This window comes from Alosa pseudoharengus, unplaced genomic scaffold, assembly GCF_046254945.1.
Source record: "Alosa pseudoharengus isolate Yale_2024_CS ecotype anadromous, Long Island Sound unplaced genomic scaffold, YU_APseudo_1.1 YU_APseudo_1.1_scf_10, whole genome shotgun sequence".
Classification (NCBI taxonomy): Eukaryota; Metazoa; Chordata; class Actinopteri; order Clupeiformes; family Clupeidae; genus Alosa; species Alosa pseudoharengus.
Window position 1 is genome coordinate 5,374,763 of NW_027468565.1, and position 14,094 is coordinate 5,388,856.

Sequence of the window (14,094 nt, forward strand, 5' to 3'; positions counted from 1 at the left end):
ACCGCTCTGCTGTCTTACTCTTACACTCAAATGCATACATGGACAAACACAGGCACAATTAATCAGTTTAAAAATAAATAAATAAACAAACATATAAAAAAAATGAAAGAGAAGGAAATGGCGACCCACCACAGTATGGTCTATTCACAACACTCAACTTTCAACTTATTTTAACAGCCTTCTTATCCTGATCCTTTTCCATCTTTTTAAACACTTCCCCTCAGGGAGATAGTTGAGACAATTTGTCAGATAAATTGACAATTTGTACCCAGTTTGCAGAGTTTGAAGTAGTCAGTGATACATGGTAGACTATATTTATATCTCTCATGTGCATTGTAATTGGTTTGTTATAGTATTAAACAGTTGTCTGCCTCTTTTTTGACAACATTAGCAGGCTAACTGATTTGGCAGATATTGCCTTTGTGTGGATGCAGCTGTGGATTGGCCGTTAGCTTTTTTATCTGCCAGCTGATGACTGTACTAACAGTTGGCCAGTTAAATGAGTTGGAGATTTCCAGGACGAAGCATGAATCCCAGTATCACAGGTCATTATCAGCAGGTTGCCGGTTTGAATGCAAGACATCAGGTTAAGCAGGGGTGAAAGTAGTTTTTATTTCTTGGTGGTAGGCCTACTATGATATAGAGTTATAATGCGCGCGCGCCAAAATTTTCACTTAGCGTAATTATTTATTATTTGTTTATTTACTGTATTATAGTCTACTTATCAAGCATTTACAAGGACTTCTTATCACTCTAGTATCACTCTTTAACCCACCTGTATCTGTTTTTGATTATGAATAAATTGCAAACACTAAATTTCAACATTTATTTATTTATGTTTTAGCTGAATAGTTGAAACAGAACAGTGGAACAGAACAGAAAAGGTAAAACACTTAAAATAAATTCCAAAGAGGCTTGAAGTAGCTGTCCTCATCTGCTTGACGACTAGCCATGCCTTGGGTTGAATGAGCAGCTCTCCTTCCTTTGCCAAGCCAAGTCTTCACATAAGGAAGGGCATCCCACTGCTTTCTGTTTCATTGCTATGGTCTTTTTTAAAAACATATTTTTTTTCTCTGCATTTTCTTTGTATAGTTTCTACTTGTCCTCTCTACTTGAATCTCTCTCGAAGCGTTGTGGTTTTCTGTTGGTATGTTTGGATTATTTTTTCCCACGAACGTGATGGGATGTTTGAATAAGTGCGTGGAATGTTTGAATAAGTGCGTGCGTTCTTTTGTGTTCTCAGTGCACGTGTGTTTTCAGTGCTTTGGTAGCCTAGTTACTCTGCTCGCTCCCACTTCCAATCGTTTTTTTATATAGGCTACTGTATATCATGAAACATGTTTCTTTGAGTCATCATGCCTTTTTATTTGGGAGACTGCAACATACTTCTGTCCGCTAAAACACTTTCATTATTGCTGCGCAAGATCTGGTTAACACGCGCTGTCTGTCTCGTGTCTCTCCAGCGAAACATTGCACACATAAAACCAGAATAGGCTATTGAAACATCAACATATTTTTCTTTAGCCTGTATGTTTTTTTTTATTTGGGAGACTTTCCAAGAAACGTCCGTCTGCCAAAACTCTTTGGATACCAGTGCACGTTGGCGCAATTACTGTAGGCTACTGTAGCCTACGCGCGCTATAGCTTGCTTGTTGTCTGTCCAGCTGCACGAGAGGTTTAGACACAATTCAGATACAGTTCAGAACGATGTATATTAAATATATTTTGGGGGAAACGTGTTGGTTCTGGTAATTTGACATTAGCAGTTGTGTTGTCATGCTGGAAGTGCAATATTTTTCAGAGACAGTATAGTTTTTTTCCGGTACGGCATACCCTCTCCAAATATTTAGTGATATCCCGTACCGGCCAGTACCGGCTTACTTTCACCCCTGAGGTAAAAGTAAACCTGGTCACCTGGCCACCTGGTCTATTCGTATGACGTCCTAATGTAGTGGAAGAAAAAGTCACTAGGTTCTAATTATGAAGATTGCAAGATAATTATCAATAAACATAATCAGTACATCAGAACTTTTCTTTTAGGTTTTTCCTTAACCTACAATTTGAGAAAGACTTCCTTCAGAGTTAAAGGACACTTACCCATTGTAAAAGAAGCTTGCTTTAAAAAACCTTTCCTTCTGTGTTTGTTCATTGACCGCCATGTCCTTGCATTTTCCTCTGGCGTATCATTTTCAACACAGAAAACGGCTAATGAAAGTGCCCTCTCTCTACAATGTCCTTGTTCACACTGCGCACACGAAATAAAAAGGATATCTGTACCCTCAAAAAATGTAGGCAATCAGGCTGTGTACAGTTTCATGTATGATCATTTAATACTCCCGACTACCCAGCCTGTGTGTTTTACACGCCCTTTTACTAGGATGAAGTTGGGCAGAACTGGCATTTACTTCCTGGCCTGGAAAACTCACAAATCAGCAGGCACAAACAGAAACCTATTAGGCAATTGGGGCCGCAAGAAATCACTCACAGATTCCTCCTCAGGCCATTCTCGGTTAACTCCCATTTCTGGGCAAACCACCTGACTCTGGTCACAAGCCCCCGTCAGCTCAGCGTCTTGCCTCAGGAGAGAGAGGCTCTTGCGAGAGCTTCACTCGGAACGAGGAGCAGCCAGCAATGTGACCAACGTTTAACCTGGCCCTGAGGGACGATGACGTTAAGAAGAAAAAAAACGTCAAAAAGAAAAAAAGACAAAAAAATGACACCCCTTGAAGCATAAACAAATACCTTATGTATCACATCATCATGACACAACAGCAAACAAAGCGTTTACAGTCACCTCGGTATGATCACAAGGTGTTGACTTTTCTCTTTTGAACCATGTGTTACATACATATTAGCGTTGAAGCATCAAAGGGAATTGTTGTGTGACGACTCACCAGTGGATCACTGTGTTTTAGACTTTAGCAAACGCCTCGTTCTCGCTCTCCTTCACCCTCTCCTCCAGTGCAGGCCTCGATAAGCTGATTACACAAGGCAGCTCGGCTGTTGCCACCGACCACAGCACTTGCCATGACACGCAGGTATCTGTTTGTGTCCCACTGGCCCAGTCACACGAAACGAACAAAGCTACGGGGAAGGAGGCTACGGGGGGAAGTGTAACACCCCCAAATGAGAAGTTTACCACATGTGAAACGGTACATCTCTTTACCCGTTGGAACTGATGGGCTTACGCTGCATAGACATACTGGGTTTCAGGGTCGACATACCCGTTTGTATGAAAGGGAACTTCCCATGAAGCAACACTGCAAACTGAGCTGGTTATCAAGACAATAATCTTCTGCTCATGCCTGTAAACAAATTAACGGAATAACATTAACCCATCCCAAGGCGGCTTTAAAATCCCTGACTGCGGTGTAAACCTTAATGCCGTGCTACTCATTTCACAGCCTGAAAGCATCATATAATTGCATGAAACTTCCCAAGCCACAAGGTCACTATGTGCATGTATGGGGGCACGCTGTGTTTATGCGACCCTTCTAAATGCACACACCATTAGCCAAGACAGATGCACATGCAACCTTCCTGAGCATGTGTGCGCCATAATATATTCTTAGCGCTGTGTGCAGGGCTGCGGTTTTAAGCCGGCACTGAGACTTCGTGCCGTGCACCCTGGGAAAGAGTGAGTCACTCGCTGCTGCAGCTGCGGCCCAGGGCCCCGTCCTCTCTGCGCGCATTTACTGAGTGAGGACTTAAACGTACTACATACTCGCCGCACCCGACCGGTAGCACGACAATGTGACGTCAAAATTGCGTAATTTTCCTCTGTCGCACGAGAAATTTCAGCCTCGCGCAGGAGATTTTTTTTCAGATGCGGGCGACAAGCAGGATGAGCTTGAAGCCAAGATCAGGGAGCATGCATGCCTCTATACAGAATCAACCACATTCAGGCATTTTATAATATAGCCTAGCCCACATCTTAAATAAACATGTTTGAATAGTCAAAGTTAGATAAGTTAATGAAGCTACCAGAGAGAGGGAATTAAGATGAAAGACCTAGGACCCAGGGACATGCCAATAATCCAGCAAAAGGTAACACCCCGCTGTCGCTGTGCTGCTGCTGCTGCTGCTAACACCACCACCACTACTGCAGCAGCTGGCAGTCATGGTTCGCTATGCTAGGGAGACACAGAGGCTATCCCAAGGTCCACACACACACTTGGCGGCACAGCACTACTAAGAGAGGCAGAGAGAGCAATGGCAGTTGAGAGCTGGAGGAGAACAGTGGGTTTTACTTGTGACCCCAGTATTTTATTTTTTACAAATGGTGTCCTCAACCAACTCACAGGTTTGCTGTTATAAAAAAAGACACTCTGCAAATACAGGGAGTTCTGGGGGTTGCTGATGAGAAAAAAGGCAAAGTCCAGTGATGACAGCAGGCTCTGTCACTGGACATCAGCAGACAAGACCCTGCTCAGACAAGCATGTAAACAGTTCGGCCTGTCGGTCACTAGGCTCTGCCATGATGGAGCACACGTCAGCCATTCTCCACAACTAACAGGCTCTGGGAATTTGGGAATACTGCCGACTCACCCAGGAAGGCAAAATGGATCATCACAAGCAGGGGGGCTGGAGGGGGGAGGAAGGGTCAGCGTAGCTATAGGGACATGGCAGCAGGAGGGGCCCAAAAGATAGAGGGAGAGAGGGGAGGAGGAGGAGGATGGGGGGAGGGAAGTCCAAAGAGGGGGAAAGATAAAGAGAAAGACAGACAGAGGGAGAGAGAGTGACAGAGAGGAGATAAAGAGTAAAAGAAACAGCAACAGAGCATGACTCCATGACAAAACAAAGAGAGGCCAGAGGAAAAACAAAGCCAAAAGGAAGCCCGTACGGAACGAACAAACAGATAGCCTAACAGCCTATGGCTATAAGAAGCTACCTACAAGAAGGACCAGTGATGAGGATAAAAGGTCCGAGCTGCTTCCATATAGGTGAAGTAGATTAAACCCAATCCGATCAAAATGTGCTGGGGCCCAATTCTCCCATCAAGGCAGCCATCCTCTCCATTTACTCTTCACGAACCATCGGCAGCAGGCTAGTGACAGGGCATTATGCAAGGCCATACAAAGCACAGGAGGAAATCCAATAGGGTTAATTCGATTGTGGTTTGCCTTGGCCTGGAGCCTTCATATGGTAGTCATACCTCGCAGTCGTCAGAGGCCTCTCTGAACAAGCTGTGCAATTCCAGAGGCTTCCAGTTTGTACAACCACTGGGACTGGGAGAAGTATGCTGGGCTGGGGCAACGAGCTCAGGCAACCACCAGGCCATGGAGCTGCTTCTCATTGAAGGCCCAAAAGTTCTGAAATAGACTGGGCATGTCTGGCCCGGCGTGTGGGTTCCGTGGGCTCCCCCAGAGTTCTGAGCCTAGCATTGTTCTCAATCTGGCTTCTGGAATGTTCATGTAAACGAGCTGCCATGGCGACCCAACCAGCTTTCCACATGATTGATGGAAAAGGAGAGGGTGGGTGGAGGGAGGGCCTGAGGGATGAGGCATCTCCGGCAGCGCAAGGCAAGCCACAAGAAAGTCGCATCGCTCAGTTCCGACCAGTGCTCATCAAACAGAGGCTAATTGCACAGTCGGCGATGTGATGGACGGTTCGCGTGCACGAGCAGGGTGCAATCACACAAGGAAGAGCATTTAATTAGTCACTGTAGACCGTGCAAAATGGCACGGCATTGGCCCACAGGAAGCCATTAGCCGAGCAAAAGCTACACATGGGTTGGGGTTAGAGTGCATGCTGGGTATGGAGAGTACATCACTTGGTGACAGAGGCACTCTGTGTGTGCATGTGTGTGTGTGTGTGTGTGTGTGTGTGTGTGTGTGTGTGTGTGTTTGGAACACAAGGGCTCTTCAGTATTCTAGCTGGTGTCTCATTATTCTTTCGCCTGGAGAACAGAGAGAGCAGGTGCTTGAGATTAACACAACATCAGAGCCAGGGAGGCTGGCAGGCACCCACACACATTCAAACACTTTTCCCTCCCTCGCCCCTGCGAGCTCTTAACCCTGGAATCCTCTGACAGGGGTACAGCGCAGAGACGGTGCCCAGGCCTTCTCCTGGGCCCAGGGCGTGCTAAACCTCCAGACAAGGCCTAATTAACACTACCCCAATGCATCAATGTGCTTGTTCAAAGGGAACTCACACATGGGAATGACACTGGGAACCATCCTTGTGATCTATAGGCTGCTGCTCCAGAAGAGTTTGCTTTTTTTAATGGACAGTCTATTTGTTCTGTGCACCCCACAACGATCTATTTTCAGCATGGACAGACAGCGCAAAAAAAAGGTATTTCCTATTGAGGGAGGACATGACCAACCATGCCAACCATGCAGAGCATGCTTCATGAGTGAGTGAGTGAGTGAATGAGTGTTTGTGTGAGGTTGTGTGTGTTTGTGTGTGTGTTTGTGTGAGTGAGTGAGTGTGTGTGTGTGTGTGTAACGCTAAACTCATAACGAGCAAGGAGACGGTCCTCAAAGCCAAGGCCAACACACAACAGGACTTGACACGTCCTGAGGGGTTGGGGTGAGTGGGGGTGGATAATGGAGGGTACATAGGCAGGAACGACAGAGAGAAAGAGATGATGACAGAAAGGAGAGAGAGAGGGAGTCACAGGGCCACAGTAGGACTCCTGGCCGAGACAGAGCTTTCAGACAAAACATCACTTCAGCCTCAGCCCAGCTACAGGGAGAGACATCCCAGAGAGGGGTAGGAGGAAGCAAGCAGGCAACAGAATCCTACATGGGTACAGGGAGGACAACGCCTCTTACATGTCTGAGAAAGCCCCATGTGTTATAGTAATGGTTATGGTACTTAGCGTGATATGGCATGGGAGTACGTCTTTGGCCAAGTCAAATATTAGAATTGGAACTTGGCTTCTATGCATTCCATGCACAAGGACACAGACATTATATATTGGTGCATCTATGCAGGGAAGAACATTTGTGAGTGTCTTCAGAATCTAAAATCAAATATTGGCTTTGAAAAGGTCAGCCAGATGAGCACAGCCAGAGGAGATGACCAAGCTCCTGTGATGACACAGTTCAATATCATCATCAAGGATAGAATGACTTCAGCAGGTCCAAACCAACAAACATGCTGCCAGTTTTAAAGCCCTATGCTTGCATTACACCCACACATAAATAAACACAACAATTTGAAACAGAGCCTCAAACCTTTTTTTAAAAAAGGGCATTGAGCAACTCTCTGTGTTTGTGTGTACAGCCTATATGTTTGTGTGTGTGTGTGGGCGTGTGTGTGGGCATGTGTGTGTGCATGTGTGTGTGTGTGTGTGCGTGTGTGTACACTGTACACAAGTGAGTAAGTAAGAGAGTGAGAGAGGCAACCTCCCTCTTTTCCCCAGCATATCCCTTTCATGATAATTGTTTTTGTTGATCAAATCATTAGCTAAATTAGGCCCCTCAGCAGTGCTCAGCCCCCACACACAAAGGCCAGATTGTGAGGGCCTGGTGTGCTGCCCACATGGCTGGGCTTTCTGGGGGACGTGTTCCCACAGTCCTCACGGCCAGCCCCGATGCAGGAGGCCGTGGAGGATATCGCAGTCTCGCCTCCTCATAAAACAGCAGGAGAGGAAGTGAAAACAAAACGATGAACAGAGGAGTCATGGCCTCTGTTGTTAAGGGCAAAGATTTGATATGGCCAATAGTGGTGTGTGTGTGTGTGTGTGTAGCAGGTGTATCAAGGGCCAGTGGTAAACAATGGTCTCTTTTCTACGAAAGGAGATTAAATGTCTGCAGAGTGGTAGTTTAATCATAGACATGCATGTCTCCACAATTGAGGCTGTACATTTCTGCCAATACAGGACAATCTTAAGACCTTTGTAAAGATTCTTTATAATTATGTGATGCAATTTTCGGGCGAATGTCTATTTATCCCATTTCCAAAAACAAGATGTTTAGATTCAGACTTGTAAAACGACAGGACCATTATCATCTTCGATGTTCTGTTAGGAAGAGGTTGAATTCCCTTGCAGGGATAAAGAGAAAAGTCAACAGAAGGATTAGATTGTGCGGGATTAGCCTCTAGTCGCTACATCAACTGAGTGGAGACGTGGCTCAGTTTTTGGTCAGACACCAGACACAAATGTAGCCCATCCCAGCTACCGCCACCACACATGCAGCGTGAGATCGGTTGGATTTCTGAAACCAAACTTCTCTTCTAAACTGTCAGTCAGACTAAATGCTTTCGATAACCGCCAGAATTACTTTCGACAGAGGCTCCTGGAAGGACACGTCAAATAATTTACAGTTCGAAAGTAACAGTTTATAAAAGTAGGCTAAATCATGGGGCATACGCCAAGTAGCCCACCATATTCCCTCATGGTAAAACTTACAAATACCCGTGGTTACCCGGCTTTTCTCTCATGTCATTACTAATATCAAACAAAGACATTCTTTGTCATCAAAACGACCAGAGTAGACTTTGTTCTCCATGTTTCTCATTCACACAAACTTAAGTCTCTTCTTACCTATAAATAACAGTGTTCTTAAATTATTTTCAGCCAACCTTCTTATTTGAATTATATTGAGATACATTGTAATATGTTTGACTTGAGTATAAAGGTTTATCCAGTTCTACATCAGCGGTCAATTTCGTTTCACATGATCGCACTCTTTAGATTCCAGGATTCACTGACTCATTTAATTTAGTCTAACTATTACAGACTGCACTAACAGGTCGAAGCCCAAGTCAAAAACGGCACAAAAGGATGCACAGAGGACATATAATAATGAGCAAACCACGTACATGTCTGCCGCCAGGGGAGGTATCATCTGATGTAAATCCAAATTGTTCAGTAACAAGCTGGTTCCGGTGGAAGGTAGTCAGACGAGGAAAACTGGACGACTTTTCCTGCCAATCAAAGTGAATAAATTCCCCAAACCAGTGAAGTCTCGCCTCTTGTTTCGCCTCGGTCTTCCCAGTGTCACTTTCTCCTTCAGGCGCAACCGAGGGCTCAGTCCCCGTCCTTATCTCCGAAGGGGTGTGGACAATCCAATCCAATGCAAATGCAAGAGCCGTCCGTACTCATCCGCGTCCACTTCTCGTCGATCAGGATGAAGGAAGGGTGAAGGAAATAATCACGACAGAAAAACAGCAGCTCTATAATTCAAGTTGGTTTCAGGCTGAACCATGCGTCAGTGATTGTCTGCCGCGCAGTTCGCTGAAATCTCCTGTTGAGTCTTCGAAGACGTCTGCCTCGCTCAGTGTATGTGTGTGTGCACAAGTACACATACACACATGCACAGCTTAAGAGGGGACGGCAGGCTATAGCAGTTGTGTGTTGAGCAGCTCCAAACTGAGAAGGGGGATGGGAGAGAGGGGAGGGACTCGGAGGATTTTCGCCTTGCCTCGCCTCTCTCCTCAAGTGAAACGGAGTGCCGTGGTCCCCATTTGCTGCCGGCCTCCCCCCTCCTACTGTCCCCTTGTCCCCGAAATGACGCAGAGTTAGCAGTGCTGCACGCACACAGTAACGACAAACGGAATATTAACCTGCAATTTTAATAATTTGCCGAGACTTTTAGACACATCAGACACTTCAAGACAAGTTATCCAGAACTCTCTCCAAAAGATAAAATTCGTCTATGGTTGGGTACAGCGTAAATCGATAGCCTATAAATATAACTTACCATGATGTGAAAAGCTGAAACAGGTTAAATTACAGGGTGGCTTGCCAGCCTCGTAATTAGCACTCTAACCTAAATATAGTGACGATGAAAAGACTATGAAATATCTTTGGGAGCGAAACACTAAAAAAACGTTTCAGAAACATAACCTGCACAACCATGCATTACTGTGTTCACTGCATAATATCATGTCAGTAAAATATCATTGCTAAGGCAACAAAACATAATAAGTAGCCACACATGTAAATATATTTTGTTCAAAATTCAGTAGCCTACAAAGCCCAGTAGAAAGTACAAAGAAATAAACAGTGAAATCAGGGACCAAACAGAAAGTAGGGAGCCAGAATATAGCTTTCTGATCCACAGGGTGAAGTGCAAGGGGCACTATACTCATAGGTGTCAGACAGACATACATCAATACATTGATTACTGAGAAGGAAGCTCTTGCTGCTAAGGTGGTGGAGAGGAGGACTGGACATAATCAGTCTACTATTAGAATAGCATGTTTGGTGACCCTAGACCATGTCCCTATCTAACTGGTTCTTCAGTTTGTTCAAATAAATCCACACAGACCCACAATCTCCCTCTTTCAACGTGTCTATCATTTAATCACACACACACACACACACAAACACACACTCTTTGAGGGAGACAACACACACACGCACACAGTCATTAGTGCCAATGTATGTGACGGTGACAAAAGCAATCCCTCCCTCCCGCGACCCCCCTGCCTGGAGAGATGAATGACTGTGCTCATGGGCAGTGGATGTTACCCCAGCAACCTTGCAAGCAAGACCCTGGGTGATGTCATGTGTTTGGAGAGCAGGTCTGTGTTTGGGCGTCTGGCTGTGTGCGATAGGCCTAAGCGCTTCATGAGGATGTGTGTGTGTGTTTGTTTGGATTTGGTGTCAAAAGACTCTGATTCACCTCTCCTTTTCTGAAGCTCACCTCACCCACACCAATATCACCCATTCAAACACAAAAGGCTATTATTCACATATCTTTATATTCCTGATACCCTCAATCACCACATTAGCTTTTCTCTCTATCTCTCTATCACACACACACACAAATACACACATTTTAGATCAGTTAAGCGAATACTCAGCAGAGCAGACACCATGGCTTTGGTGGAGCATTCCTCAACCCATGTCATCTTTAGCTCATTATTTGCCTTACATAAACTTTTCATTTGATTATACACAGGATGATTTCCTTCTGATACTATGGAGCACTATGTGCTACTTAGTGGAGCATACAAAGGCCAGATCTCTATCTAGTGCATGCTTTATCCTTATTCCTAACAGCTATCCTCTGGTCACTGGTGATAACCCCTTACATCTAACATATACGACACATAAAAAACTAGCCATAGGGGTGTAGGATGGAAGTGTAAAAGCCGCTTGGTAGTACAGACAATGTAGAGAATGTCTGTAGCAGGATGAGCTGAATCCTGACTTTATTCACACTAAGTGTGTATTGTGTATAGATCAAAGCAAGAATTAAGTTGTGGTTTTTGTATCCTAATGGTACTAAGTTGGCGACCTATCAAAGAGGAAAAGGTGTGTTCTCACGACTAGGACGAGGTGGAATTAGGCTGTAGGGATGGAGGGAGGAGCCAGTCAGTCATAAATATCTCATCTCTTTCTCGTCTCATCTCGTCTCTGCCTCACCATCTTTAAGGTTTCCTTCATGTGATTGATGTGCCTTGCTGATGTATTTACTGACTATGCATTCCAAGGGGAACAATGCCAGCCCGCACGCATGCATGCGCGCACACACACGCACAGGGGCGTCGGACTTGGGGTAAACCACTACCGATTATAGGGGCCCAAGGGGAGAGATGGCTCTTGAAAAGTCTGAAATATATTTTATTTGACCTGGGATGAGGAACATGGGGGCCCATCGGGACTGCCTATGCAGGGGCCCAGGATCTTGTGCTACACCCCTGCACACACACACACACACACACACACACACACACAGATGTGTGTGCACAGACAGATGTAGTAAGAGAGAAACACATACACGTGCACACACAGAGTGAGAAACACACACACACACACAAAAGAAAGAGAACACATGCACACACACGCACGCACACACACACACACACACACAGATATCCAGATGTGGGTCAAGCAGAGTAAATCTCCTGAAGATGGCAGAACTGGGGATATGGGCCAGTGATGTCGTCTCTCTCTGGTCTGACAGCTCTCCCAGAGCTCCCCTGCCGGAGTGCTCCATGCTTATTGACCCCGGCGCCCCAGCATGTCAGACGCGTCTCCCTCATCTCCCCCAGGAGACGGGCCCACTCATTCACTAACAATGGGGATGGGTCGCCGGAGCACTCTTTGATCAGCTCCTCTGTGGATGCTCTTGCTCTGGTCCATGGAGTTCTGGCTCTTTGGTGTTCAGTTTCTCGCACTCTGTTTAGTCCATTTCCTCCCACACACTTTTTTTTAATTATCTGATTGTGCCAGTCATCCATTTTTCACCCTCCTTCGGACTTCCATGCCATGACTTCCCACTTTATCCTTCTACCAAGACACCTCATTTTTTTTCGCGCTCCTCTCTGTCTGTTTACCTAGTCAGTCAAACCCCCCCCCACACACACACACACACACAGTGAGAATGTCTGAATACCTCCAGGCCCAGTCTGGAGAGGTTAACACCCTCCCTGAGGCCTTTTGACCACAGGACCTCATGTCCTTTCCCACTATAGCAGAGGCGTGTCACTGGAGAACATTTATATATTTATAAACATACATAAGATCTTCCTCTCCCACTCTGTTTCCCTTTCTCTCTACCTCTCTCTGTCCTCTCTCTCTCTCTCTCTCTCTCTCTCTCTCTCATCGTTTTTTGCACTCCATAAATGATTGCCGAATTTATTTCCATATGTATGTATGCAGTCCAACGGTAGGGATATTTGAGGGAGGGAAGCTGGAGTGAGTGGAAATGGTCAGTCTTTCTCTGTTAAAGCACATCAACACAGCTAGCCTATAAATACGTTACATAACACTCTGCCACCAAACAGAACCTGAGAATTCCCCAAAGTGCTCAGAGAAGGACAGAATGACTAAGAGCAAAGGAGAGACAGGGAGGGAGAGAGACCGACAGACAGAGGTAGAGGGAGGAAAATAGAGAGAGAGAGAGAGAGAGAGTAGAAGGAGAGAAAGACAGTTAGTTGGTGGAACATGGCGGAGAGGGGGGTCTCTGTAATTATGTAATATCCAGGCATTTGCATTGGCTAGGTGTTTGAGGACATTCTCACTTCCCGAGTGTGTCCACCTCTCGCGTTCACCCACCACCACCACCACCACCAGTCCATGCTGTCACACACCAGCAGGCCCGCACACCAACCCACACGCATAACACACCACCTGTCAACTCCATCTGCTGCTGGTCCTTCACAACGCAACACAACTATGTATACTCTTTAAGCACACATATACACACCCATACACACAAATACACACACACACACACACACTATATATATATATATACATATACATACACACACACAAACATACACACACCAAACAGTCTCTCCCACACACAGACACACACTCTCTCTTATTTGTGAGCTGATGGAAATCTCTCTTGGAGGCTATGTGATAAAATCTTACCCTGAGGCGAAAGGGTTTTCTATTTGGGTCAAGCAACTCCACAGCCCCCCTCCCTTCTTCAGCAGACTTTCAGTGAAGCCTGTGCACTTGGCATCTTCCGCCATCACGAAGGTACAAAGGGAGTATAAAGAACTTGAGAACGCACCCAGAAGAATGTAGGGGTGGTTATGCTCCATACTCCCGGAGAGAGGGGTCACATTTGTAAAATACCTTCCAAGCAGTATACATTCGACTCAAGAGTCTCCTGTGAGTCTTTTTTAGAGGGGGTATGCATCCACTACTTCTTCTTCTCAAGATGCTTATCACACAATACCATGCCTTGAGTCCTCAATAGAGTCCAAGTGGATTGAACCTCAGTCCAGTTATTTTCAGAATGTAACACTGTGGTTTCACACACCTAATATGATGCCGTCTGTGACAGAGGAAGAATAAACAGAGCGCGAGATGACTCATGAGGCATCCGTGGTGAGCATTCGAGTAGTCACTTCTGTTTTTCAAAAAGCAGATCACCAAAACAGGAAGAACAAAAATCAAGTGGTGAGGGTCCCCAATGTGCATCGTTAATACGTTAATACTCCTTGGACATGCGTCCTCCCCGGCTGCCCCCCCCCCCCCGGGCCAAGTGCACGGACACACACACATCCTATTCTCCCTGAGCTCATTCATAATGAAAGGCCTGTCTCATTACGATGGAGTGAATGTACTGTAACAATCTGCCCCTTTACATTGGCCCACAGCAGGGGTCCAGCCTGGCTGTCCCCAATTCTGACAATCCTCCATCCCATAACATCAACGCCCTCAATTCC

The 14,094-nt window shown here is 45.7% G+C and overlaps 1 protein-coding gene across 4 annotated transcripts in view; it reads right to left on the reverse strand.

The window, feature by feature from the left end:
- ripor1 (RHO family interacting cell polarization regulator 1) overlaps positions 1-14,094 on the reverse strand; it is a 67,575-nt gene that overhangs the window by 42,614 nt on the left and 10,867 nt on the right. The window contains exon 1 of one of the 4 annotated variants that reach the window (XM_076303809.1): positions 8,776-9,292. The exons of 1 other annotated variant lie outside the window; for it this stretch is intronic. Coding sequence is in view for 1 of the 3 variants with exons in the window: in XM_076303806.1 (XP_076159921.1) it covers positions 2,098-2,149 (52 nt within the window). In the remaining 2 variants the exon portion in view is untranslated. Of the gene's footprint in view, positions 1-2,097; positions 2,440-5,155; positions 5,178-8,775; positions 9,293-14,094 lie in introns of those variants that run through there. 2 more of the 4 variants (XM_076303811.1, XM_076303806.1) reach the window with 2 other exon arrangements.